This window comes from Neodiprion lecontei, chromosome 7 (genome assembly GCF_021901455.1).
Source record: "Neodiprion lecontei isolate iyNeoLeco1 chromosome 7, iyNeoLeco1.1, whole genome shotgun sequence".
Taxonomy (NCBI): domain Eukaryota; kingdom Metazoa; phylum Arthropoda; class Insecta; order Hymenoptera; family Diprionidae; genus Neodiprion; species Neodiprion lecontei.
The window spans coordinates 15,273,715-15,300,363 of NC_060266.1; the positions used below are offsets into that span (position 1 = coordinate 15,273,715).

The following is a 26,649-nucleotide window of genomic DNA, read 5'->3' on the forward strand; positions in this document are numbered from 1 at the left end:
CCTGATCCGCCCATTTTAAATAGCAAGTTACCCAGGTTGGGCAACTCGTTAGGCTCTCGCGGCAGACCGCGCACTCCTTAGTTGCCTTAGCCCTCGCGAACGTGTTTAAGTAAGCCGCGTCGGACATTTTCTATTCGATTTTCAAAGTGCTGTTTCGCTTCTAAACTTGTGACTGCTCGGGTCTGACTCCGGGAATCGAATGGCGTAAGGTTAGGCCCTCTGGCTCTCCTTCCCTTTGGCGTGGTAGTGGGAGAAGTCTCGATGTTTTTGAGGGTGTTATTTTCCTAGTATGCCACCTCAGCCTCTTGCCGGGGAAGGGGGCAAGAAGACTCTCCTCCTCTTCCCTTGGGTTGACCCGTTGTTCTTTCCTTTTCCACTTCGTACCGTGTACGTAGGGCAATTTCTGGGGCCGCACTCGGGTTTCCGGCGCCGCCGTGGTCTTGACATGGGTCCTGTTTTGTCTGGGCGAGCTCGATATCTTCGTAATGTGTTGCATGTGCCTTTCGCTTCGGGCGTCCGCATGGCAACCCAATCCATTTTGCCACTTTGTAGATGCTGGCTCGCCATATGTAAGTAGCCAATATTATTCCAAGAAGGAGGTCCAGGGCGAACCCGGTCGTAAACAGGATGTGCTGTTCTTTCTTGTCACGGCGGTGGCCGCCGATTTCTGAGAGTCGCCGTTGGACGTCGTCCAGGGATTCGTCAGCACGTGACATTCGCCAGGCTGAGTCCTTCTCGGTATATTGCGACAGTATATTGCCTTGAGCTGAGTTTTCTAATTTTCCCTCCAACGGTTTTCCGAAGCTGGGGGCAATTAGAGAAATATTCAGTGAAATTTCCGGCGCATAAAAGTATTGTTCACGACTCTCGTAAACCCGCATTCCAGTGAGGGAGGTACTTCGGGTGCGTCCAACACAGTCAGCGCTGAGGTGGAGTATCCCGGCACCTTTCAACGTGGTTGAGACTTCCATTCTTGCTGGACAGAGTATGTGGATATGTTCTGATGCGTGTAAAGAATAGAGCCATCCACCCTGGGAGGGTAGATGCTTCCAGAACGGGTCATCCGTCGTTTGTATCCTCACATCGCAGTGCCTATATGCGTCAATTGATGGGTTTATTAGCATCGCTACCTCGCATTGCTGTGACGTCGATACCTCCTTGAGAGGGGTCTCCATCGAGCAGATGTATCGGCGCTCTACACTGGTGCATTGGTTTATGTATACGGAGTCCGCCATAAAGTATGTACGGTGGTCTGCCGACACAACTATATACGGTGCCGACGGCTGAATGTGAGCCGATCCGTTTACTAGCGTTCCGCGCTGCGAGGCTGGCCACGCATGCATTCGGTAAAGATGATAAGCCGCTCGCTCGAGCAGGGGAATATGTACCACAATTAGGATCCTGCCCGAGTGAAACGCTATGTCCGTATTGACTACGCGGGCCAGCGATTCTCCTCGTAAGTACTCGATCGCGAGGGGAAATTCGAAATCGGGTGCCCGAGTTTGTATTTCCTTCGTTATGGCAGTCAGCTGCGCCGCTGTTAACATACTGGGATCGTAGCGTCCTTCTCTAGCTATCGATATCGCGTGCAGGTACTTCTCGCTTGTCTGGATATACTGCTTGACCTTAGCCTCCACTCGGTTCGCGAAGTTCGCTAGGATGTTCCGGCGCATCATCAAACTCGTCTGGTTGGATAGCTGATTAATCCGTGCGTGCAGTTTATCAACCATGTCTAACTCCATCTGATGTTCTCGATGCAACTCCTGGAATTTTGAGTGGGTTACATGTATTTCCTTGCTGATAATTTGAGTTAGGTTGGATTGGTCACTAAACAATCGATCGATCTGCGCATTGACATACGTAGCATCCTCTTCGTTCATGGTGCCGAACAGCGATTTGCTGAGCGACCCAATGAAACCTAGCGGGACCGATCGTTTCTTCATAGTTCTGATTTGTAATGGCTTCATCGGCGCGCTGAGTCTGGAGTGGTGAGAAATGGCCTCAAGGTTGTCCGTCATTTCTTTAGCGCGCCTCATGAGTCCTTGAAGGTAATCCAAATTTGTCGTTTCACGGCAAGCCTCCTTGGTCATAACCTGGCAGCATGCCTTGAATGCTTCGTTTAACTGCCTCTCGGCGGGGGGTGAGTCCGTAATAAAAGCGTCTATATCCATGAACACGGTGACTCTCCAGTCCACGTGTTGCAGGCGGAGGGGGGCCACCTTCTCGTAGTAAATTCCCGGCTGGTCTTCCATGGATGTTATGTGATACGCGTTGTTGCTGCGAAGCTCGGCGGCGGCCAGGGCCGTCGAAGCTAAAAGCACCCACACGCACAACATCGTCGAATTGGTGGACGGTGGCTCGTACTCCTACACTGGTTGTTTACGCGTCTCTCTTTCTCACTCCCGCACTCTTCTGCGAACACATGCAGATAACATGTTTACACACGCTTTACTGGTACCTCTCACACTCATACTTGCACACCTTCATACATGTGTTTGCTTCGCTTACGGCAATTACTGCGTAGCTCCGCTGTACATTCTGATATATATATTTTTATGGTACAATTTCAGCAATCTGGCTAGCGGCTTATACCACTGCCAGTTTTACCTTGTCGACATGCTTCCTTATCCTTTTCCCGTTTTCTGCCTCTAGTATTATATTGCTATGGTCAGTTATTTGGACAATTTTATATGGGCCATTATATTGGGAGTCGAACTTACCCTTACAAGGTTCCTTAAGGACATAGGCAAGGTCGCTCACTTTACCTGGGAAAGGACGGACTTTCTTGTCGTAGTATTTTTTGGTTGTTTCCTTCGCGCGATTTTGATTTTCACCGGCCATTTCGCGTATTTCGGAGAGGCGTTTTATTAGCTCGATAGTATACGAATTATACGTGGATAGTTTTTCGTCCACGGGGAACTGACTCGGTAGCCGAGGCAGCCTCCCGTACACGATTTCGTAAGGGGTGAAATTCGTCGCCTCGTGCACGCTAATGTTATACGATAATTCCGCGTATGGCAACAAACGGTCCCAATCGTCGTACGTACCTGCATACTGCTTTATGTATTCTGCTAACAGTATGTGACTTCGTTCGAGCGCTCCGTTCGTCTGTGGTCGATAGCCGGATGTCGTTATTTGATTTATGTGAAAGATTTTGGATATTTCGCGCAGTAAGTTTCCGGTAAAGGCTGCTCCGCGATCAGTAAGGATCGCACGGGGAGCTCCGAATTGCGCAATTAATCGCCTCGCCATCGCTTCGGCGATCGTAGTCGCTTTTAAATCGGGTATCGGTTCCGCTAAACAGTATTTCGATAAGTGATCTTGCATGGTTAGTATGTGTTTATTGCCATGTGGTGTTGTCGGCAACGGACCCACCGTATCGAGTGACACCTTATCAAAAACGTCAGCCGGCGTATCAGTAATGAGCATCGGCTCGCGCGTTTTCGCTCGAACCAATTTACGTTCCTGACAGCCTTTGCAGCGACGAATATGATTTTGCACTTCGTTTCTCAGCGAAGGCCAGTAAAAACGTTCGCGGATTTTACGATAGGTCTTGGTTACCCCTCGATGGCCTCCGACAAGGCTCGCATGAAATTCCTCAATTATTTGCGGGTGTTGTTCATCCGGTGGTCGTCGAACGGTACCATAGCATACCGTGGTGACTATGTTTGTTTTACCGAGTATATTGTTTAACCAATCGAGCAGTTTTGTGCGCGGTAGTTCGTCCGTATAGTCGCCCGAGCGTGAAATACGAACCGACTTCACGGCCGCTTGTTGAAGGGCGAATTTAAGATTCTCGAGTCCCTTGTATATGTGCTCGGTGTTTGTTTCGTCGTAGTACCGTTTTTTAATAACAATACTATAAATTTTATTGGACCCATACGGAGTCACCGCTATTTGTCCGATCGATAAATTCCGGTCTTTAATTGTTTGTCCATCTATCCTACCTAGGTCAGCGAGTAGTTTTCCCACCGAGGTTGATAATTCTCCATCGGCAGAGATAAAGTGGACTAAATTATCTGGTTTGTACGTTAGACATTCGCGCGAGCTAATTATCGTACTTGTTTTTGCTATAGGTTTTTCCTGGTCAGGTTCCTCTTCACTGGACGAGTCCAGTGAGGACGACGTGATAGGGGACGAATTCGTGTCTTTCGATCCTATTATGATGGGATCATCAGAGAAAGTTATGAATTTGCTTTTATTACCGGGAGACTTTTCGGAAGGTGTAGCACGTGGTAGCGCACGTGCTCGGTATGGTGTAGACTTTGCAGCCGGGGCCGCATCGTTGCTGGGCAATGACCATCTCACCGTGAGGCGGGGAGCGGGCAGCAGAGAGGTCCGAGCGGGCTGCGAGGTGTCGGGTTCGCGCTCGAGTCCCGCGGCCATACTTGTCTCGGGTCTCTCTCTCGCGTTCTCTCGCGGCGTGCTCTCTCTCTCAGCTGGTTGCTCGTCGTTTTCGTCGTCCGCCTCCGTTCCTTCTTCTTCCGTGCGTGATGATATCTTCTCCCTCGCACTCAGCCGCCGTACTAATTCCTGGTCCGATGGTGACTTGAACCTGTCTTCTAATGCTTTCAAGCGGCTGGCAAGCTCAGCATCTCCGACGATGTCATCGAAAGGGTCTTGTTCTTGGAGAATCATCTGGGCCTCCTCTTCTACCTCATCCCCCTCCGACAGATGATCAGGCCAGTCAAAATCTGCTTTATCAGGCCCTTTCGTGGGGTCACGGGAGGAATTGGCTTGGTGCCTCTCTTCCAAACGCCTTAATGATTCGTTGAATTTGTTAATTGAATCTTCGAGAGTTGCTGTTACCGTCTTTGTAGTATCTGCTTCCGATTCCTCCGTGCTTCCATCTGAATCGTTGCCGGGGGCGGTGAGCGGGACCGTGATAGTGGCAGGCCTCTGATCAGCCGTCGCGCTTGCGGATTCCGATGAAAACACCGTCTCTTGGGGACCTCCGAGGGGCTTGACCTCTACGGGGGGTGGAGACTTCGGTCTTTTCGGAGGAAGTAACTGTGAGGGCAGCATACTGCGGTGTAAGCGCTGTATGGGTGGCCCTGAGCTCTCGGGTTCAGATCCGGCGGGTTTCGCGTCGGCGAGAGGTGGGCGCCTGGCGGGTCTTGTAACGACCTTCCCGCGCGTTCGTGTCGCCACCGGGCCTGAGCTCTCCGAGCTCCCCTCTCTTATTTCGGGTACTGTGGGGACCGTGGGGACACTGCGTAGGCGCGAACGTGTGCGCGCCGCTATGACTGATGCGTCGGACTTGGACGGGCCAGCTGATGTCTCAGGTGTCTTGCCTTTTCTGTTACCGGGAGGTTTCGAAGATAAGGGCAAGATCTGAGCCTTCTGAGGGACATTCGTTTCTACTTCCGAATCACTTGTAGACGAGAATTTCTCTAGATCTACGGGATTACGGGAGAGTGCATCGGCATTTAAATTTTCACGCCCTGGCTTATGTTGAAATTCGTAATCGTATTTACACAACCTAATTTTCCATCTGTTGAGCCTCTTGCCTGGATCGAGCGTAGAACGCATCCATTTGAGAGGCTCGTGGTCGCTTACGAGCTTAAATTTCCTTCCATAGAGATACGTGGAAAAGTGTTCAATTGAATCGATTATGGCCAGACACTCTTGTTCCGTAGTTCCGTAGTTCTTTTCAGCGTTAGTGAAGATTCTAGAGTGGTACGCGACCGGTAGATCGTGGCCATCGTGAATTTGCGACAATACTGCACCGAGTGCAAATTCCGAGGCGTCGGTCGTCAAAATAAATTGTTTAGATAGATCGGGGTATTGTAAGATCGGTTCTTGACAGAGGGCCTTGCGAAGCCTGCGAAAGCTGTGTTTCTGCTCTCGCTCCCATGCGAACGATTTTCCCTTTTTGAGTAAGTCTGATAAGGGCTTGGATATGGCAGCGAAATCCGGAATAAACCGACGGTAATAACCGGCAAGTCCCAGAAATTGCCGCACGTTTTTCTGCGTCCTTGGGTGCGGGAATTTACGCACTGCCTCTAACTTCTTTGGGTCCATTCGCAACCCGTCGCGGCTAACGATATGCCCGAGATACGCGACTTCGCTACGCAAGAACTCACATTTATCCGGTTCGAGGACGAGATTAGCTTCCTCGAGGCGTTGCATTAGACGCCGGATTTTAGTCTTGTGCTCTTCGAGAGTTTCCGCGAATACTACAATATCGTCGAGATACACGAACAGTTCTGTCCCTTGCAACCCAATCAGCACCCGATCCATCAGGCGCTGAAAGGTCGCAGGCGCGTTTTTGAGACCTTCGGGCATGCGAGCGTACTCGTAGTGCCCGTTTATTGTGGAAAACGCCGTCTTTGGACCGTCTCTCCGATCCATCGGGATCTGCTGGAAGCCGCTCGCTAGATCGAATGTCGAAAAGTACGTAGCTTTTCCCAGCTGTTCGAGTATTTCTATCATATTCGGGAGGGGGTACGCGTCGGAAATCGTCTTCTCGTTCAATTTACGGAAATCAATGACCATGCGCATCCGCGGTTTCCCTTGAGAGTCGGGTTTTTTGGGAACTATCCAGACCGGCGAGTTGTACGGGGAGCGTGAATGAACAATTATTCCCTCGCTTAGCTTTTTCTCAACTTGCCGCTCCAGTTCCGACCGATATACTACAGGAAATCTGTATTGTTTTGCGTTTACCGGGAGCTCGTCCACCGTCGGGATCCGATGGCGAACTTGATCCGTGCATCGCAATCTATCGCCTGGTAGCTTATACATGTGAGGGTATTCCTCGATGAGACTTATAACATGTGCGCGCTCTACCTCGTTGAGCCTATCTAATCGCAATGATTTAACTATGGCTTCTACTCGATCCGTCGGCGGAGTAGTTTCTACACCGCTACCGTCGGAACTTTCGTCGCTCCAATAGCCGTTCTCCCGATAGTGCTCGAAATCTTCGAGTTCCTGAGGCTCGATTTCTAATTCGACATCGTCGAATAGCGTGTTTATTGCTAAGACGTAGCACGATCCTCCCGTAGGAGCAACGATACCTTCTCCGATAAACACACCCGGTTGAGTTTCGATTCGCGGTAAGTATCCCTCCTTTAGATTATCGTTCTTTAAAGGGATGCTTATTTGCTCACTCGTACGCGCGCGCAGTTTATAACTTCGTTTCTCCGAAGCGATTTTCGCCGCTAATACGCGCTTTGTGGGTTCTGCGTCGGAAGGAGGTAGACCTATGAAACGCTTAGGTCGGATGGGATCGCTTGAGGTAACTAAAGTATTATGGTGAAACGAAATTTCGGCTTTTTCCGCGAAAAAATAAGGTTTACCGATTAGCGCATCGCTTCTCAGCGGCAGGTCTCGTAACACATAAAACTTAGCTGGTTTTTCAGAGATATGGAGGACAACTGAGCCGAGTGTCGGAATATCCGATTCCTCTAATCCTGTTACCCATATTTTATCGTCAGTGTTCACAATTAAGTCTGGATCGAGGGCATTTAGTTTAATTAAGCTGGCTGATGAACCCGTGTCAAGAAAGAATTTTCCCTTCTTGTTACGAAGTTCGGGAGCACTTAGTTCGACTACTGGGCTCTCCTGGTCGGTGGGGGTCCAGAGAACGAGACATCGTTCTCCAGGAACCTCACTGACTGTTGGTGTTCTCGGGGTCGACTCGATTCGCTCACTCCGCTCGGGCCCGCAGGGGAATTTGCCCGGCGAGCCCCAGGGCAGTTTAAAGGCTCTCTTTGCGGGGAACGTCCCCGAGATGACTGTTGCATTAACGGGCAGCACGGGCAACACCTGGTTTGTTTGCAGCAATGTGTATATCCGCAAGGTGTTAACGGACTGGTATATGACCTTCCCGTAGCAGTCTCGCGGTTATCAGACGTTTGCACGGGTTTAGAAAAGAATCCGGTAGCCGGTTGTGGTGACTGGCTTCGATAAGCAGACGTCGGTCTACCTTCCCGAGCCGTCGGCGACGGAGTTCGGGAGTTATAGCGAGCGTAAAGAACACGCGCCATTTCCTCCTGGTTCGACTCAATTCCTTTCCATTGATTGCTTCGAAGCGCTAGCCTTTCGGCGATTTGGAAGGCTACTTCGAGACTTTCCGGCTCTCGCAAATCTACCGCGGCTCCGATATGGGTAGGCAACCCTTTTATGAATGAACCTAGCGCGATTCGATGAAGCGGGTCCCGGTTCAATTCTGGCGGATCGACGCCAAAATATGACTTGTACGCGCTTCTTCCGCCGCTTAGCAAAATTCGGACTTTGTCGTAAAATTGCCCGATGGTTTGATCGCGTTTCATCCGGACCGTCATCAGCGCCTCTGTATAGTAATCGTAGGTGTGTCCGCGGGCGAGTCGATTCTTTAACAGTTTCACTAACCCGGCCATGCTCTCGATCTTCTCGCCGTAGATACAGTTTCGCGCGTCCCCGCGTAATCGCGATATTACTGCGCCGAGGTACTGCGGTTCTGCCGCGGCTGGCACGAACATGGACGCGTTTTGGATGTCTTGCAAAAAATCTCGTAACGGCATATTCGTCCCGTCAAATTCGGGAATGTTCGCGAAATTATTTTGAATAGTCAAATTTTCCACCATAGTGGAGACACTGGCGACCAGGTCGGCCGTCACATCGGCGGCGTCTCTGGCCTGAGCGTGATTTGGCATGTTGATAAGTCCGGGGGTAGGGAAGGATATCGAAAGGATAAGCGATTCTATTACGTATAGTTCGACTCCCTCTTTTGTTAAAGATAAGAAAAAAATTCGAAAAAATTTTTGATTTTAAATTTCACAAAAATTGAATCCTCGATTCCAATTCCCAAGGAAGATCACCTCCTGGTATCCCACTTCTGACACCAGTTTAGTCTGTCACGTGCGGAGCGGTCTCGCACGCGACGACTTACTCTCTTTGTTATTAACGAGGTTTATTTATTTATTTCTTGATGGATTCGGGGGTGAACGTCCTCTACAGGGCGTTCCGTGGGAAATGGTTTGGAGGATTTCAATTATTATGTATCAATTTTGAATGGAAACAAGTGGAAATATTTAATGGAATAACTAGAAGCAGCGATATTTAGACAAGGAAGCTTACAGTATAGTCTTACGCTACTCACGTTCTCGCCCTTTCTCGATCTCGCTTGTGGATTCGGCTTCGGCCTCGAAGGTGCCGAAGCTTACACCTTCACTCACTCACTTACGTACTACACGGCTTGATTAAGTTCGTGGCTTTGCTTATTGCGCTTAATTCTAACTTCACAGACTGATGTCGCGACGCGAGATGCTTGAATGACCGCGGATAGATTTACAGGGAATTCTCTCTGTGATCGTCGGAGACCCAAGACTGATAACTCTTTACTCGACAGCTCTGAAGGAGCCTGATTCCGTAGATGTTGGTTTGATGCTGTCTCTAACGGGACTGTCTTCGCTCGCTCGTCCGACACCCCTTGGAACGTCGGGCGGCGAGCGTATTTATGCTGACTTTGCAATTTAAAACAAAGGCTCGCCTCGCAACGGTCATCCTCGAAGCGCGTGATTTCGCGCTCGCCTCATCCTGGTGTTGATTACACCCGGGATCCGGCGGGCGCGAAGACGCTGACGTTGCTGGCTGTCCAACTACGCCGTTGCGCTTGGCTATACCACGAACTGGTTATGATAAAATATTTTATGTGTACTAACTAAACCTATGCTTCCTTGTCTCTTAAAAATAATAATAATGATGAAATTGTTATGATCGGTAATGTTACATTTTGGGTAAATGTGCGGCGCTCGTGACATCCCTCCCCCCTTAGGTGTCGATGCCCTCGTCGACTCGGTGCGCCGGGCCGACGGTGACACGGACACTGGAGGGTTGGCTCACCGCTGACCGCACATTTCATACATTCGGTATTTACATTGATTGTGTGTTGCAGATACGCTCTTCCATGACCCGCACGCACACACACACACACTTTTCTTTTTGTTTTCGTTTGGCTTGTCACTCACTTGTCACCACACTGCTGGCTCGTCGCTCGGTCGCCCTTGCGTCTCGCCAGCTGCGTTGCCCTCGTGAGGTTGGTCCTTAGGTTTCCTCAGACGGCCTTGGTGTCATCTCCTTCCGTCTATGTTGACTCGGTCGTTGTGGGTGGAGTCTCCCACTGGATCAGGTCCTCGGCGACCTCCGGTTCGTCCACCAGGACGTCCTCGAAGTTCGCCGGAGATCCTGGCGTTGTGGGTGGCATCTCCCACTGGATCAGGTTCCCCTCCGCCGGTTCTTCTTCTTCTGCGGGTCCCAGGAGTTGCATAATCTCCCTTTCCAGGGTGATCCAGCGACCCAGGATCCGCGTACGGACGGCGGGAATCATCACCCTGGTCAACCTCCGGTAGTCAATCAGGAAGGCAGCCTCTTCTCCCTCCAAGATGACCAGGTGGTCCGTTTGATTTCCCTTGTCCTTTGTGTCCCGCCCGGTTTGAATAGATTTATCTTTAGTTGCGGGAGCGTGGTGTCGTGACGTTGTCGCCTGCACCGGCGCGTTGGTCCTTGGCGCAGGTCCTTCTTCTCGTGTTGTCTTCGGAGCTGCTTTCTTATCGGCGAGGAGGCGGCCGAAAGCCTCCACGCAATGGCCCGCGTGTAGGCCCGGCCTGTTTCCGACACTCTCCCCGCACAGTGTACAGGTCGAGCTCGGCGACCTCCGCCGCGAGAGGAAACGTTCTAAGTAGCATTCCTCCCAATGCTGGTTTCCTCCGCTCTTTCTGCATGTCGGATAGGTGCCCCTCCTCAGACTCTCCACCGCCCGGGTCATCACCGCCGTTGTCGCCTTCGCCGTTGGAGGTGGTGCTGTCACCACCAGCTTCGGCGAAACGGTCGAAACCGCCGCCTCAGCCGGTGCTGGTTCGGGCGCTGCTGCTCTCGCCGGTGGTAGCTCTCTTACCGGCGCTGGTACTCGTAACGGTGGCCGGATCGCTATCTCGCACTTGGATAAGCACGAGAGAGCGTGACCCAGCCGTTCCTCTCCTGGTAGCTCCGTTTTGCACAGTGGACAGGGGTTGAGGTCCGACCCGTTCCCCTGATCCGCCCATTTTAAATAGCAAGTTACCCAGGTTGGGCAACTCGTTAGGCTCTCGCGGCAGACCGCGCACTCCTTAGTTGCCTTAGCCCTCGCGAACGTGTTTAAGTAAGCCGCGTCGGACATTTTCTATTCGATTTTCAAAGTGCTGTTTCGCTTCTAAACTTGTGACTGCTCGGGTCTGACTCCGGGAATCGAATGGCGTAAGGTTAGGCCCTCTGGCTCTCCTTCCCTTTGGCGTGGTAGTGGGAGAAGTCTCGATGTTTTTGAGGGTGTTATTTTCCTAGTATGCCACCTCAGCCTCTTGCCGGGGAAGGGGGCAAGAAGACTCTCCTCCTCTTCCCTTGGGTTGACCCGTTGTTCTTTCCTTTTCCACTTCGTACCGTGTACGTAGGGCAATTTCTGGGGCCGCACTCGGGTTTCCGGCGCCGCCGTGGTCTTGACATGGGTCCTGTTTTGTCTGGGCGAGCTCGATATCTTCGTAATGTGTTGCATGTGCCTTTCGCTTCGGGCGTCCGCATGGCAACCCAATCCATTTTGCCACTTTGTAGATGCTGGCTCGCCATATGTAAGTAGCCAATATTATTCCAAGAAGGAGGTCCAGGGCGAACCCGGTCGTAAACAGGATGTGCTGTTCTTTCTTGTCACGGCGGTGGCCGCCGATTTCTGAGAGTCGCCGTTGGACGTCGTCCAGGGATTCGTCAGCACGTGACATTCGCCAGGCTGAGTCCTTCTCGGTATATTGCGACAGTATATTGCCTTGAGCTGAGTTTTCTAATTTTCCCTCCAACGGTTTTCCGAAGCTGGGGGCAATTAGAGAAATATTCAGTGAAATTTCCGGCGCATAAAAGTATTGTTCACGACTCTCGTAAACCCGCATTCCAGTGAGGGAGGTACTTCGGGTGCGTCCAACACAGTCAGCGCTGAGGTGGAGTATCCCGGCACCTTTCAACGTGGTTGAGACTTCCATTCTTGCTGGACAGAGTATGTGGATATGTTCTGATGCGTGTAAAGAATAGAGCCATCCACCCTGGGAGGGTAGATGCTTCCAGAACGGGTCATCCGTCGTTTGTATCCTCACATCGCAGTGCCTATATGCGTCAATTGATGGGTTTATTAGCATCGCTACCTCGCATTGCTGTGACGTCGATACCTCCTTGAGAGGGGTCTCCATCGAGCAGATGTATCGGCGCTCTACACTGGTGCATTGGTTTATGTATACGGAGTCCGCCATAAAGTATGTACGGTGGTCTGCCGACACAACTATATACGGTGCCGACGGCTGAATGTGAGCCGATCCGTTTACTAGCGTTCCGCGCTGCGAGGCTGGCCACGCATGCATTCGGTAAAGATGATAAGCCGCTCGCTCGAGCAGGGGAATATGTACCACAATTAGGATCCTGCCCGAGTGAAACGCTATGTCCGTATTGACTACGCGGGCCAGCGATTCTCCTCGTAAGTACTCGATCGCGAGGGGAAATTCGAAATCGGGTGCCCGAGTTTGTATTTCCTTCGTTATGGCAGTCAGCTGCGCCGCTGTTAACATACTGGGATCGTAGCGTCCTTCTCTAGCTATCGATATCGCGTGCAGGTACTTCTCGCTTGTCTGGATATACTGCTTGACCTTAGCCTCCACTCGGTTCGCGAAGTTCGCTAGGATGTTCCGGCGCATCATCAAACTCGTCTGGTTGGATAGCTGATTAATCCGTGCGTGCAGTTTATCAACCATGTCTAACTCCATCTGATGTTCTCGATGCAACTCCTGGAATTTTGAGTGGGTTACATGTATTTCCTTGCTGATAATTTGAGTTAGGTTGGATTGGTCACTAAACAATCGATCGATCTGCGCATTGACATACGTAGCATCCTCTTCGTTCATGGTGCCGAACAGCGATTTGCTGAGCGACCCAATGAAACCTAGCGGGACCGATCGTTTCTTCATAGTTCTGATTTGTAATGGCTTCATCGGCGCGCTGAGTCTGGAGTGGTGAGAAATGGCCTCAAGGTTGTCCGTCATTTCTTTAGCGCGCCTCATGAGTCCTTGAAGGTAATCCAAATTTGTCGTTTCACGGCAAGCCTCCTTGGTCATAACCTGGCAGCATGCCTTGAATGCTTCGTTTAACTGCCTCTCGGCGGGGGGTGAGTCCGTAATAAAAGCGTCTATATCCATGAACACGGTGACTCTCCAGTCCACGTGTTGCAGGCGGAGGGGGGCCACCTTCTCGTAGTAAATTCCCGGCTGGTCTTCCATGGATGTTATGTGATACGCGTTGTTGCTGCGAAGCTCGGCGGCGGCCAGGGCCGTCGAAGCTAAAAGCACCCACACGCACAACATCGTCGAATTGGTGGACGGTGGCTCGTACTCCTACACTGGTTGTTTACGCGTCTCTCTTTCTCACTCCCGCACTCTTCTGCGAACACATGCAGATAACATGTTTACACACGCTTTACTGGTACCTCTCACACTCATACTTGCACACCTTCATACATGTGTTTGCTTCGCTTACGGCAATTACTGCGTAGCTCCGCTGTACATTCTGATATATATATTTTTATGGTACAATTTCAGCAATCTGGCTAGCGGCTTATACCACTGCCAGTTTTACCTTGTCGACATGCTTCCTTATCCTTTTCCCGTTTTCTGCCTCTAGTATTATATTGCTATGGTCAGTTATTTGGACAATTTTATATGGGCCATTATATTGGGAGTCGAACTTACCCTTACAAGGTTCCTTAAGGACATAGGCAAGGTCGCTCACTTTACCTGGGAAAGGACGGACTTTCTTGTCGTAGTATTTTTTGGTTGTTTCCTTCGCGCGATTTTGATTTTCACCGGCCATTTCGCGTATTTCGGAGAGGCGTTTTATTAGCTCGATAGTATACGAATTATACGTGGATAGTTTTTCGTCCACGGGGAACTGACTCGGTAGCCGAGGCAGCCTCCCGTACACGATTTCGTAAGGGGTGAAATTCGTCGCCTCGTGCACGCTAATGTTATACGATAATTCCGCGTATGGCAACAAACGGTCCCAATCGTCGTACGTACCTGCATACTGCTTTATGTATTCTGCTAACAGTATGTGACTTCGTTCGAGCGCTCCGTTCGTCTGTGGTCGATAGCCGGATGTCGTTATTTGATTTATGTGAAAGATTTTGGATATTTCGCGCAGTAAGTTTCCGGTAAAGGCTGCTCCGCGATCAGTAAGGATCGCACGGGGAGCTCCGAATTGCGCAATTAATCGCCTCGCCATCGCTTCGGCGATCGTAGTCGCTTTTAAATCGGGTATCGGTTCCGCTAAACAGTATTTCGATAAGTGATCTTGCATGGTTAGTATGTGTTTATTGCCATGTGGTGTTGTCGGCAACGGACCCACCGTATCGAGTGACACCTTATCAAAAACGTCAGCCGGCGTATCAGTAATGAGCATCGGCTCGCGCGTTTTCGCTCGAACCAATTTACGTTCCTGACAGCCTTTGCAGCGACGAATATGATTTTGCACTTCGTTTCTCAGCGAAGGCCAGTAAAAACGTTCGCGGATTTTACGATAGGTCTTGGTTACCCCTCGATGGCCTCCGACAAGGCTCGCATGAAATTCCTCAATTATTTGCGGGTGTTGTTCATCCGGTGGTCGTCGAACGGTACCATAGCATACCGTGGTGACTATGTTTGTTTTACCGAGTATATTGTTTAACCAATCGAGCAGTTTTGTGCGCGGTAGTTCGTCCGTATAGTCGCCCGAGCGTGAAATACGAACCGACTTCACGGCCGCTTGTTGAAGGGCGAATTTAAGATTCTCGAGTCCCTTGTATATGTGCTCGGTGTTTGTTTCGTCGTAGTACCGTTTTTTAATAACAATACTATAAATTTTATTGGACCCATACGGAGTCACCGCTATTTGTCCGATCGATAAATTCCGGTCTTTAATTGTTTGTCCATCTATCCTACCTAGGTCAGCGAGTAGTTTTCCCACCGAGGTTGATAATTCTCCATCGGCAGAGATAAAGTGGACTAAATTATCTGGTTTGTACGTTAGACATTCGCGCGAGCTAATTATCGTACTTGTTTTTGCTATAGGTTTTTCCTGGTCAGGTTCCTCTTCACTGGACGAGTCCAGTGAGGACGACGTGATAGGGGACGAATTCGTGTCTTTCGATCCTATTATGATGGGATCATCAGAGAAAGTTATGAATTTGCTTTTATTACCGGGAGACTTTTCGGAAGGTGTAGCACGTGGTAGCGCACGTGCTCGGTATGGTGTAGACTTTGCAGCCGGGGCCGCATCGTTGCTGGGCAATGACCATCTCACCGTGAGGCGGGGAGCGGGCAGCAGAGAGGTCCGAGCGGGCTGCGAGGTGTCGGGTTCGCGCTCGAGTCCCGCGGCCATACTTGTCTCGGGTCTCTCTCTCGCGTTCTCTCGCGGCGTGCTCTCTCTCTCAGCTGGTTGCTCGTCGTTTTCGTCGTCCGCCTCCGTTCCTTCTTCTTCCGTGCGTGATGATATCTTCTCCCTCGCACTCAGCCGCCGTACTAATTCCTGGTCCGATGGTGACTTGAACCTGTCTTCTAATGCTTTCAAGCGGCTGGCAAGCTCAGCATCTCCGACGATGTCATCGAAAGGGTCTTGTTCTTGGAGAATCATCTGGGCCTCCTCTTCTACCTCATCCCCCTCCGACAGATGATCAGGCCAGTCAAAATCTGCTTTATCAGGCCCTTTCGTGGGGTCACGGGAGGAATTGGCTTGGTGCCTCTCTTCCAAACGCCTTAATGATTCGTTGAATTTGTTAATTGAATCTTCGAGAGTTGCTGTTACCGTCTTTGTAGTATCTGCTTCCGATTCCTCCGTGCTTCCATCTGAATCGTTGCCGGGGGCGGTGAGCGGGACCGTGATAGTGGCAGGCCTCTGATCAGCCGTCGCGCTTGCGGATTCCGATGAAAACACCGTCTCTTGGGGACCTCCGAGGGGCTTGACCTCTACGGGGGGTGGAGACTTCGGTCTTTTCGGAGGAAGTAACTGTGAGGGCAGCATACTGCGGTGTAAGCGCTGTATGGGTGGCCCTGAGCTCTCGGGTTCAGATCCGGCGGGTTTCGCGTCGGCGAGAGGTGGGCGCCTGGCGGGTCTTGTAACGACCTTCCCGCGCGTTCGTGTCGCCACCGGGCCTGAGCTCTCCGAGCTCCCCTCTCTTATTTCGGGTACTGTGGGGACCGTGGGGACACTGCGTAGGCGCGAACGTGTGCGCGCCGCTATGACTGATGCGTCGGACTTGGACGGGCCAGCTGATGTCTCAGGTGTCTTGCCTTTTCTGTTACCGGGAGGTTTCGAAGATAAGGGCAAGATCTGAGCCTTCTGAGGGACATTCGTTTCTACTTCCGAATCACTTGTAGACGAGAATTTCTCTAGATCTACGGGATTACGGGAGAGTGCATCGGCATTTAAATTTTCACGCCCTGGCTTATGTTGAAATTCGTAATCGTATTTACACAACCTAATTTTCCATCTGTTGAGCCTCTTGCCTGGATCGAGCGTAGAACGCATCCATTTGAGAGGCTCGTGGTCGCTTACGAGCTTAAATTTCCTTCCATAGAGATACGTGGAAAAGTGTTCAATTGAATCGATTATGGCCAGACACTCTTGTTCCGTAGTTCCGTAGTTCTTTTCAGCGTTAGTGAAGATTCTAGAGTGGTACGCGACCGGTAGATCGTGGCCATCGTGAATTTGCGACAATACTGCACCGAGTGCAAATTCCGAGGCGTCGGTCGTCAAAATAAATTGTTTAGATAGATCGGGGTATTGTAAGATCGGTTCTTGACAGAGGGCCTTGCGAAGCCTGCGAAAGCTGTGTTTCTGCTCTCGCTCCCATGCGAACGATTTTCCCTTTTTGAGTAAGTCTGATAAGGGCTTGGATATGGCAGCGAAATCCGGAATAAACCGACGGTAATAACCGGCAAGTCCCAGAAATTGCCGCACGTTTTTCTGCGTCCTTGGGTGCGGGAATTTACGCACTGCCTCTAACTTCTTTGGGTCCATTCGCAACCCGTCGCGGCTAACGATATGCCCGAGATACGCGACTTCGCTACGCAAGAACTCACATTTATCCGGTTCGAGGACGAGATTAGCTTCCTCGAGGCGTTGCATTAGACGCCGGATTTTAGTCTTGTGCTCTTCGAGAGTTTCCGCGAATACTACAATATCGTCGAGATACACGAACAGTTCTGTCCCTTGCAACCCAATCAGCACCCGATCCATCAGGCGCTGAAAGGTCGCAGGCGCGTTTTTGAGACCTTCGGGCATGCGAGCGTACTCGTAGTGCCCGTTTATTGTGGAAAACGCCGTCTTTGGACCGTCTCTCCGATCCATCGGGATCTGCTGGAAGCCGCTCGCTAGATCGAATGTCGAAAAGTACGTAGCTTTTCCCAGCTGTTCGAGTATTTCTATCATATTCGGGAGGGGGTACGCGTCGGAAATCGTCTTCTCGTTCAATTTACGGAAATCAATGACCATGCGCATCCGCGGTTTCCCTTGAGAGTCGGGTTTTTTGGGAACTATCCAGACCGGCGAGTTGTACGGGGAGCGTGAATGAACAATTATTCCCTCGCTTAGCTTTTTCTCAACTTGCCGCTCCAGTTCCGACCGATATACTACAGGAAATCTGTATTGTTTTGCGTTTACCGGGAGCTCGTCCACCGTCGGGATCCGATGGCGAACTTGATCCGTGCATCGCAATCTATCGCCTGGTAGCTTATACATGTGAGGGTATTCCTCGATGAGACTTATAACATGTGCGCGCTCTACCTCGTTGAGCCTATCTAATCGCAATGATTTAACTATGGCTTCTACTCGATCCGTCGGCGGAGTAGTTTCTACACCGCTACCGTCGGAACTTTCGTCGCTCCAATAGCCGTTCTCCCGATAGTGCTCGAAATCTTCGAGTTCCTGAGGCTCGATTTCTAATTCGACATCGTCGAATAGCGTGTTTATTGCTAAGACGTAGCACGATCCTCCCGTAGGAGCAACGATACCTTCTCCGATAAACACACCCGGTTGAGTTTCGATTCGCGGTAAGTATCCCTCCTTTAGATTATCGTTCTTTAAAGGGATGCTTATTTGCTCACTCGTACGCGCGCGCAGTTTATAACTTCGTTTCTCCGAAGCGATTTTCGCCGCTAATACGCGCTTTGTGGGTTCTGCGTCGGAAGGAGGTAGACCTATGAAACGCTTAGGTCGGATGGGATCGCTTGAGGTAACTAAAGTATTATGGTGAAACGAAATTTCGGCTTTTTCCGCGAAAAAATAAGGTTTACCGATTAGCGCATCGCTTCTCAGCGGCAGGTCTCGTAACACATAAAACTTAGCTGGTTTTTCAGAGATATGGAGGACAACTGAGCCGAGTGTCGGAATATCCGATTCCTCTAATCCTGTTACCCATATTTTATCGTCAGTGTTCACAATTAAGTCTGGATCGAGGGCATTTAGTTTAATTAAGCTGGCTGATGAACCCGTGTCAAGAAAGAATTTTCCCTTCTTGTTACGAAGTTCGGGAGCACTTAGTTCGACTACTGGGCTCTCCTGGTCGGTGGGGGTCCAGAGAACGAGACATCGTTCTCCAGGAACCTCACTGACTGTTGGTGTTCTCGGGGTCGACTCGATTCGCTCACTCCGCTCGGGCCCGCAGGGGAATTTGCCCGGCGAGCCCCAGGGCAGTTTAAAGGCTCTCTTTGCGGGGAACGTCCCCGAGATGACTGTTGCATTAACGGGCAGCACGGGCAACACCTGGTTTGTTTGCAGCAATGTGTATATCCGCAAGGTGTTAACGGACTGGTATATGACCTTCCCGTAGCAGTCTCGCGGTTATCAGACGTTTGCACGGGTTTAGAAAAGAATCCGGTAGCCGGTTGTGGTGACTGGCTTCGATAAGCAGACGTCGGTCTACCTTCCCGAGCCGTCGGCGACGGAGTTCGGGAGTTATAGCGAGCGTAAAGAACACGCGCCATTTCCTCCTGGTTCGACTCAATTCCTTTCCATTGATTGCTTCGAAGCGCTAGCCTTTCGGCGATTTGGAAGGCTACTTCGAGACTTTCCGGCTCTCGCAAATCTACCGCGGCTCCGATATGGGTAGGCAACCCTTTTATGAATGAACCTAGCGCGATTCGATGAAGCGGGTCCCGGTTCAATTCTGGCGGATCGACGCCAAAATATGACTTGTACGCGCTTCTTCCGCCGCTTAGCAAAATTCGGACTTTGTCGTAAAATTGCCCGATGGTTTGATCGCGTTTCATCCGGACCGTCATCAGCGCCTCTGTATAGTAATCGTAGGTGTGTCCGCGGGCGAGTCGATTCTTTAACAGTTTCACTAACCCGGCCATGCTCTCGATCTTCTCGCCGTAGATACAGTTTCGCGCGTCCCCGCGTAATCGCGATATTACTGCGCCGAGGTACTGCGGTTCTGCCGCGGCTGGCACGAACATGGACGCGTTTTGGATGTCTTGCAAAAAATCTCGTAACGGCATATTCGTCCCGTCAAATTCGGGAATGTTCGCGAAATTATTTTGAATAGTCAAATTTTCCACCATAGTGGAGACACTGGCGACCAGGTCGGCCGTCACATCGGCGGCGTCTCTGGCCTGAGCGTGATTTGGCATGTTGATAAGTCCGGGGGTAGGGAAGGATATCGAAAGGATAAGCGATTCTATTACGTATAGTTCGACTCCCTCTTTTGTTAAAGATAAGAAAAAAATTCGAAAAAATTTTTGATTTTAAATTTCACAAAAATTGAATCCTCGATTCCAATTCCCAAGGAAGATCACCTCCTGGTATCCCACTTCTGACACCAGTTTAGTCTGTCACGTGCGGAGCGGTCTCGCACGCGACGACTTACTCTCTTTGTTATTAACGAGGTTTATTTATTTATTTCTTGATGGATTCGGGGGTGAACGTCCTCTACAGGGCGTTCCGTGGGAAATGGTTTGGAGGATTTCAATTATTATGTATCAATTTTGAATGGAAACAAGTGGAAATATTTAATGGAATAACTAGAAGCAGCGATATTTAGACAAGGAAGCTTACAGTATAGTCTTACGCTACTCACGTTCTCGCCCTTTCTCGATCTCGCTTGTGGATTCGGCTTCGGCCTCGAAGGTGCCGAAGCTTACACCTTCACTCACTCACTTACGTACTACACGGCTTGATTAAGTTCGTGGCTTTGCTTATTGCGCTTAATTCTAACTTCACAGACTGATGTCGCGACGCGAGATGCTTGAATGACCGCGGATAGATTTACAGGGAATTCTCTCTGTGATCGTCGGAGACCCAAGACTGATAACTCTTTACTCGACAGCTCTGAAGGAGCCTGATTCCGTAGATGTTGGTTTGATGCTGTCTCTAACGGGACTGTCTTCGCTCGCTCGTCCGACACCCCTTGGAACGTCGGGCGGCGAGCGTATTTATGCTGACTTTGCAATTTAAAACAAAGGCTCGCCTCGCAACGGTCATCCTCGAAGCGCGTGATTTCGCGCTCGCCTCATCCTGGTGTTGATTACACCCGGGATCCGGCGGGCGCGAAGACGCTGACGTTGCTGGCTGTCCAACTACGCCGTTGCGCTTGGCTATACCACGAACTGGTTATGATAAAATATTTTATGTGTACTAACTAAACCTATGCTTCCTTGTCTCTTAAAAATAATAATAATGATGAAATTGTTATGATCGGTAATGTTACATTTTGGGTAAATGTGCGGCGCTCGTGACATTAGCATGATTTGGTCATCATTTTGAATTTACACTCCCAGTGACCCCCCCGAGACAGCTGTGAAAAAAAAATTTTCGTACAAATTATTTACAAATTAACCGGGGAATTTCGATATCAATTCTGACGATGACCCAAGAAATTAAAAGGTTGATCTAAACAGAAATCCGGAAAAATTAAATTTCCATTTCTTTGAATGAAAAAAGGCGTTTTCCCAAAAAATTTCTTAGGAACTTTCGACTCCAATTTTGACAAGGATTCGCCCTGTCAAGTATTTGCTGTGAATTACGAATCACTCTGCATAGCAAGTGCAGATTTGGCAGGATTCTTGTAAATGATATGTATAATTGCATAACAGAAATTTGCAGTATAAAACACTTACCATCGCAACGAACGATTCGTTCGTCGGCGCGTCAAATTTAACCTTTTTTCGGTTCAGCCGTGCGACGTAACTCATCCATTGTTGCACTCACAAGATTATTGTTGTTTGTAACAAATATATGTATACACACTGGCCGCGTGAAAATTTGCATGTGATTAGAACTTGTGACACGGCAAATTACCAAAACACTCGCGTTTGCTTCGTTCGCCGCGAGAAGTGAATGTGGACGGTACGCGAGGAAACGCAGAAGTGACGGCCGCGCGGATAGTGGGGACAGTGGGGTGTGAGGGATAGTATTCGGAATCCGAAGAAGTTGATTCCTTCGAGAGTTCCAAATTTCTGTGAAATCTCATAGGATTGTGCCGGATTTGATGTACAACAGTAACACATACCCTGACTTTTCGTAGGTCGTATACGATGCAGAAACCAACCCAAAACTCTCTAGCGTATCCGTAGCGTATACCATCTACGAGAAGTCACGGTATGTAGTTTTATAACGATTTCCACCGAATGAGTAACTTTCAGGTAGTTCGTCTAATGTAAAAAAAAATTTTGGTAGCATCATTCAGAACTAGGCGTAATTGACAAATGAAACGAAGCAAATAAAGTATGAAATCCTTATTTGTTGAGAATTAAAAACAGAAAAAATCGGCAAGCAAATTCTTCATCAGAATTTTAACAAGGATCGGCCCTGTAAAGTCTTCGCCACGAATCTTGAACCGTTGTATGCAGTAATTGTATGTATGTACAATGACATAGATTTTTTGTTAAACACATCCGGTTCAGAAACAATTTCGCGTATGTATTAGGGTAATCTTTAAAATAGGCTCGGACGATTATCAACCGGTCCACCCCCTCCCCCCCAAATTTGCTATAAATAAATAAATAATGGTCTGTTTAAGAGCACAATTTTTCATCTCAACCCTAAACCCTCACGCCTATACTTGCGTGTTTCCTGCAATTTCGGTATTTATTTCACTGCCGCATCTAATCTTTCGGTCAATAATCTGTAAGTATGACAATTTTGCGGACATTGATGCTACTATTAGATGAGGATATCCGGAGCGTATATGGGGCATTCTATGTCAATTATTCGCTATTTACATCTGCCTTTTCGACGAACAGGAATTAAAGGATAGGTATTTTCGGTTTTGTTAATGATTTTTTATCAAATCGATGAAAAAAGGCAGATTCAAGTGGTGCGTACTCGATAAAGAATGCCCCAAAACCCTTCAATAAAATAAAAAAGAATAATTTTCTTTGCGGAACTACGATTCAAAACGAGAAAAGAAACAGTATGTTATTTTAATATCGGGTTTTGGAAAAGCCATGAGCATTTAAAAAAAAATTGTGCGATATTTTGAAAAATTTATGGTGTTTGGATGGGTTGAGACAAACATCTAAAATATTTCAGAAAGACTGTTTTTGGCAGGTACAAGAAAGTGTAAAATTTTTAATAGAATAAAAATTGGCCGAGGTCATGGGTTGGTCGGTTTCGCATGGAATGCCCTGTTTACGTACATTCGGGCTACGTGAGATTACGAATAATCACCGCGATTGTGAACTGATGTTACCATTTCCCAACGATGCCTTATAATATGCACGAATTTCAAAATCTAACGGTTATTCTGAGTGAGTTGTACATTTTTTCGTATCCACCTAAAAGCCTATGCTTTCGTCGGCACTGCAGATTGTTGCTTTAGCAGAAACATAGGGCGTGTGCGTATTACCATGTCGTTTTACCATCTGGTACCGCTTCGGTCGACTACAGCGCTTCTGGAGGTTCAACGTTGAACTAAATTACAGACTTCTCGTGCATCAGAACGGGCTCCTGTCACCTGAAAATCGCCCGCACAAATCGTGCCATATTTACAGAAAACTGACTGGTGCTATAGGTTTTCCCGGATTACGTGTGTGTTTTTGTACGTCGGTATCTCCCTGGCAAAAGTGAAAGAAATTCTGACATCGTACAAGCGGTGAATATTCAACAAGTCGCTAGCCCGATCGGCCATGTTTGACGCGACGTGATTTTATTGAGTTCATCGTTATTTTTATTAGACGTTATCAGTGATCTGCGATAGTAGTGACTGAGATACAGACGTACAATTTTATTCAAGCTATGTTTTGAAAATTTTCCCAGTCAGATTCGCACCCCCGTTCTATCAGGATTTGTGCGGGTGATTTCCCCGCTTCTGACGTCACGAAATATATATAGGACATGCTAGGTCAGCGGCACCTCAACTAACTCAATATATAATTTCGATACAATTTATTTGACTTGTTGCCATTTATTTCATTAATTTTGTCTTATACTAAATTCACATCACACTCATAGAAGAAATGTGAATGTACGATGCTAAATCAAAATGTCTCAAAAACATAAGTATGGCACTTGTACCTGTTATGCATCACACTTGTCAAAATGTGACACCTTTACAGGTTTGTTCCTCGCCTTACAGATATGATATCGGTATGGCACTTACCGACTCATCTTCTAGAGATCAAAATCAAATAAAAAATGTTTTTTTCAAGTGCGTACTTATAATACGTGGGTAAGCCAAATTTGACATCTTTGAATCAGTATGGCGGGTATTCAGAGACACTGGAACGGTATGGCATGGCCACGATCGGTGATGAAACATCTCTTTCTATCACTGTGCAAAAAATTAGCTCTGTACTCGTAATTCAATAGAGCATAAAAAAAATGACACGTTTAATGAGGTATGGCGGACAGTTTGAGACGCCGCATCGGTATGGCGTACAAGTCTTTCATATTTTGGCTATCTAATAAACAATATAAAATAGGAATTAACTTTGTACTTATTCGCCAAGGGCTTTTTGTGACACATTCAAAAAATTGCGCAGTTCAACGCCGACGCCTACAGGCCGCCATACTTGCGTTTTCCTGTTATTTATAAAACTGGTATAACTTCTCAAAAAGTTTTAACGATGTATTTATCATACGTGCTTTTCGCTGTTGTCTCCAGGTCTAACATTGGATCTTATGGGACCTTCCACTCTATCCCATACTCTTTGATCACGACCAGCTGTCCATTACATACAGTACATGAACGTCATGTCTGACCTTACCCAATCTGAATTACCTCTTGTAAATCCATACTTTTTAAAATAAGGACACACAGTGACTGAATGCAATTACTGAAATAAAATATTAAATGCACATAATTATCAAACATAGCATTTTTGTCTTCTATTGTGACATGTATTTTCGATGGGTCCAGCAAAAGTGTCTCACAGCTCGGACTGGTTCGGAATTCAAATCCGGGTACCTTCTCATTCCGGGCAGCAGCTCTGACCACTGAGCTACCCAGATCGCTTCTGAAATACCTTTCCAGATCACAAGCTGATTAGGTTGAGAAATTCCACGTTACACTACATATTCCCAAACATCGTCACGCCTTCGGTTAATTTCATTCAAGCTGTCTACAGCGAATCGGGGTTGTAAACACTGTAGGACCGGAAAATATCCCCTTCCCCAGTATACCGATGGTCAAATTCGATTTTCAAATACTTAACGGTTGATTTAATTAGCATTAAGAAGAAGGTGTGAAGAAAAATCAACATTATTTTACCTACACCTTAATTCATATCGAGAGATATTAAGAACAAGATGGAATTACCTCATTGCAATATGAGGAGCAGTTCTGACAAGACAACATTTTCAAGTGGGAAAAGCCCATGTATTTAAGCTGCATTATTGTGAAGATGATTTATATTACTTGCAGCTTACCTGTAACAATCTTGTAATTGAAATTTTTTTCAATGGCACCACCATGCTGGGACAGTCGTTACAAAAGATATTGGTAGGAAAGTCCCTCACATCCGTATTTGACTGGAGCATATGCTCGTGAATGTTTGTGAACCTGAAATATGGAAATTTTCATTCAAACTTGTTTATAGCATAGATGAAACTAAATAAAATAAAAATATCTTTGCTATCGCTGATTAACTTGTAGTCGCTTATCACTGTCTTGATGTTATTGTGCGAAACGTCAGCAACCAATATAACTTTCAGATCAAGTCATTTCTCTCATCGAAAAAAATTATTACAGTAGATGCAAAACCGTATCATAAAGACAGAGTTTTATTTTATTCGTAATAAGACTGCTCTGAGAAAGCTTTTTTTTAATATTACATATTTCTGTAGATGATATAACTTGTTGACATTGGCAATACGTTCAAGAGTTATTGAGGGCGTAAAAATATTATCAAAATGTAGTACGTTAATGAGTTATTCATCAAGGTATTCCATATAAAAGGAGGAGAAGGTTGCTTAATTTAAACAAGAATATTTCCTAACACATAGAAAAATAAGAGTGGTATCGCACATAATTGACATGGGTTGGCTGCTTCATTAAATGAACGAATTTAATACGATGTTGCGTGAAATACGCCTGATGTATTGTAATGCGTATCGTTTAGAAATAAATTGAAATTATTGAAAAGCTCTTCTCCAGAATCGTTGACGATGACGTTATCCTTACTACTATTAACGGAATATGCATCATTGTCAAGCAAATCTTTCTGAAAGGGGGAAGAGAATCGAACTCTCTCCGTTGAACTAGATTCTGATGAACGCACGGGTTTAAACACTGTACTGTTTATTGAATCGAAAATACAATGGTGAGTTTGCTCGACAACAAAAGATGTGTTACACAATAAAGAGTTATCGAGATTTGGGCTACCTGACTTCCCATCAGGCGCCTCTCGATAAAAATAACAATATTCCTTTATTTATCACAATTATGTTTTCAAATACATTTTTACTAGCGTAAAGTAGAGCAGGGGTTTGGTAGTGGTAGATAGAAACACCCGCATTTGCACCAGGGACAAGGGAAACTGCCGGAAACATTGTCCAGGTGTAGCCGGACCCGACCCCACAACACCGACCAGCAGCTCGGCGGCTTTAGGAGATGAGCGTTGTTTATAGAAATAGTAGCTCAAAACGTGTCTATTTGTAGGTAGGGGTCTCGGGAGTTTCTTCAATTTGTCACCAATCAAATATTTATCCACCGTGAAATCGGTCGACATTTTCGACTCTCCTTGAGACGTGTGCGTTGCATAACAAATATCCCAGTGTTTGAACCTCCTCGTGCCGTACCGTTCTCGAGAAAGGTCGAGGGATGCGTAGCGTAGCGGTCGACGGGCGAACTAAATCTTTGCGCGAGCTATTCCCGACCGCGAGAATATGGATGTTCTATTTTTTTCTGACCGCAGAATTTATCAAATATTGTATTCAATTTTTGAGGTGATACCCATAACGCAAACGGTTTTTTTTTCACTTATTGCGAATGATAGTTTTGAAAAATAGTGAAATAATCAAGTTGAAATCCGTTTGGGACCCAATTTCAACATAAATTAAAATGATAAGATTTGAAAACTACCTTTTTCAAGAAAAAATCGGACATTCTGACAGCTCAAAGGGATTAACAAATTTTGTTTTCCAATAATGATCCGTCCTAAACTCGATAAAATGGAAAAAAAAAAATTAAAAATC

General features: G+C 47.7%; 1 protein-coding gene across 1 annotated transcript in view; it reads right to left on the bottom strand.

The window, feature by feature from the left end:
* The window catches only part of LOC124295564, a 284,978-nt gene extending 259,659 nt beyond the window's left edge, over nt 1–25,319 (bottom strand). The window contains exons 1-2 of the mRNA XM_046745987.1: nt 25,288–25,319; nt 24,883–25,015 (exon numbers count right to left, since the gene is read on the bottom strand). Coding sequence (XP_046601943.1) covers nt 24,883–25,015; nt 25,288–25,319 — 165 coding nt within the window. The remainder of the gene's footprint in view (nt 1–24,882; nt 25,016–25,287) is intronic.
* Between the last annotated feature and the right edge of the window lie 1,330 nt (nt 25,320–26,649).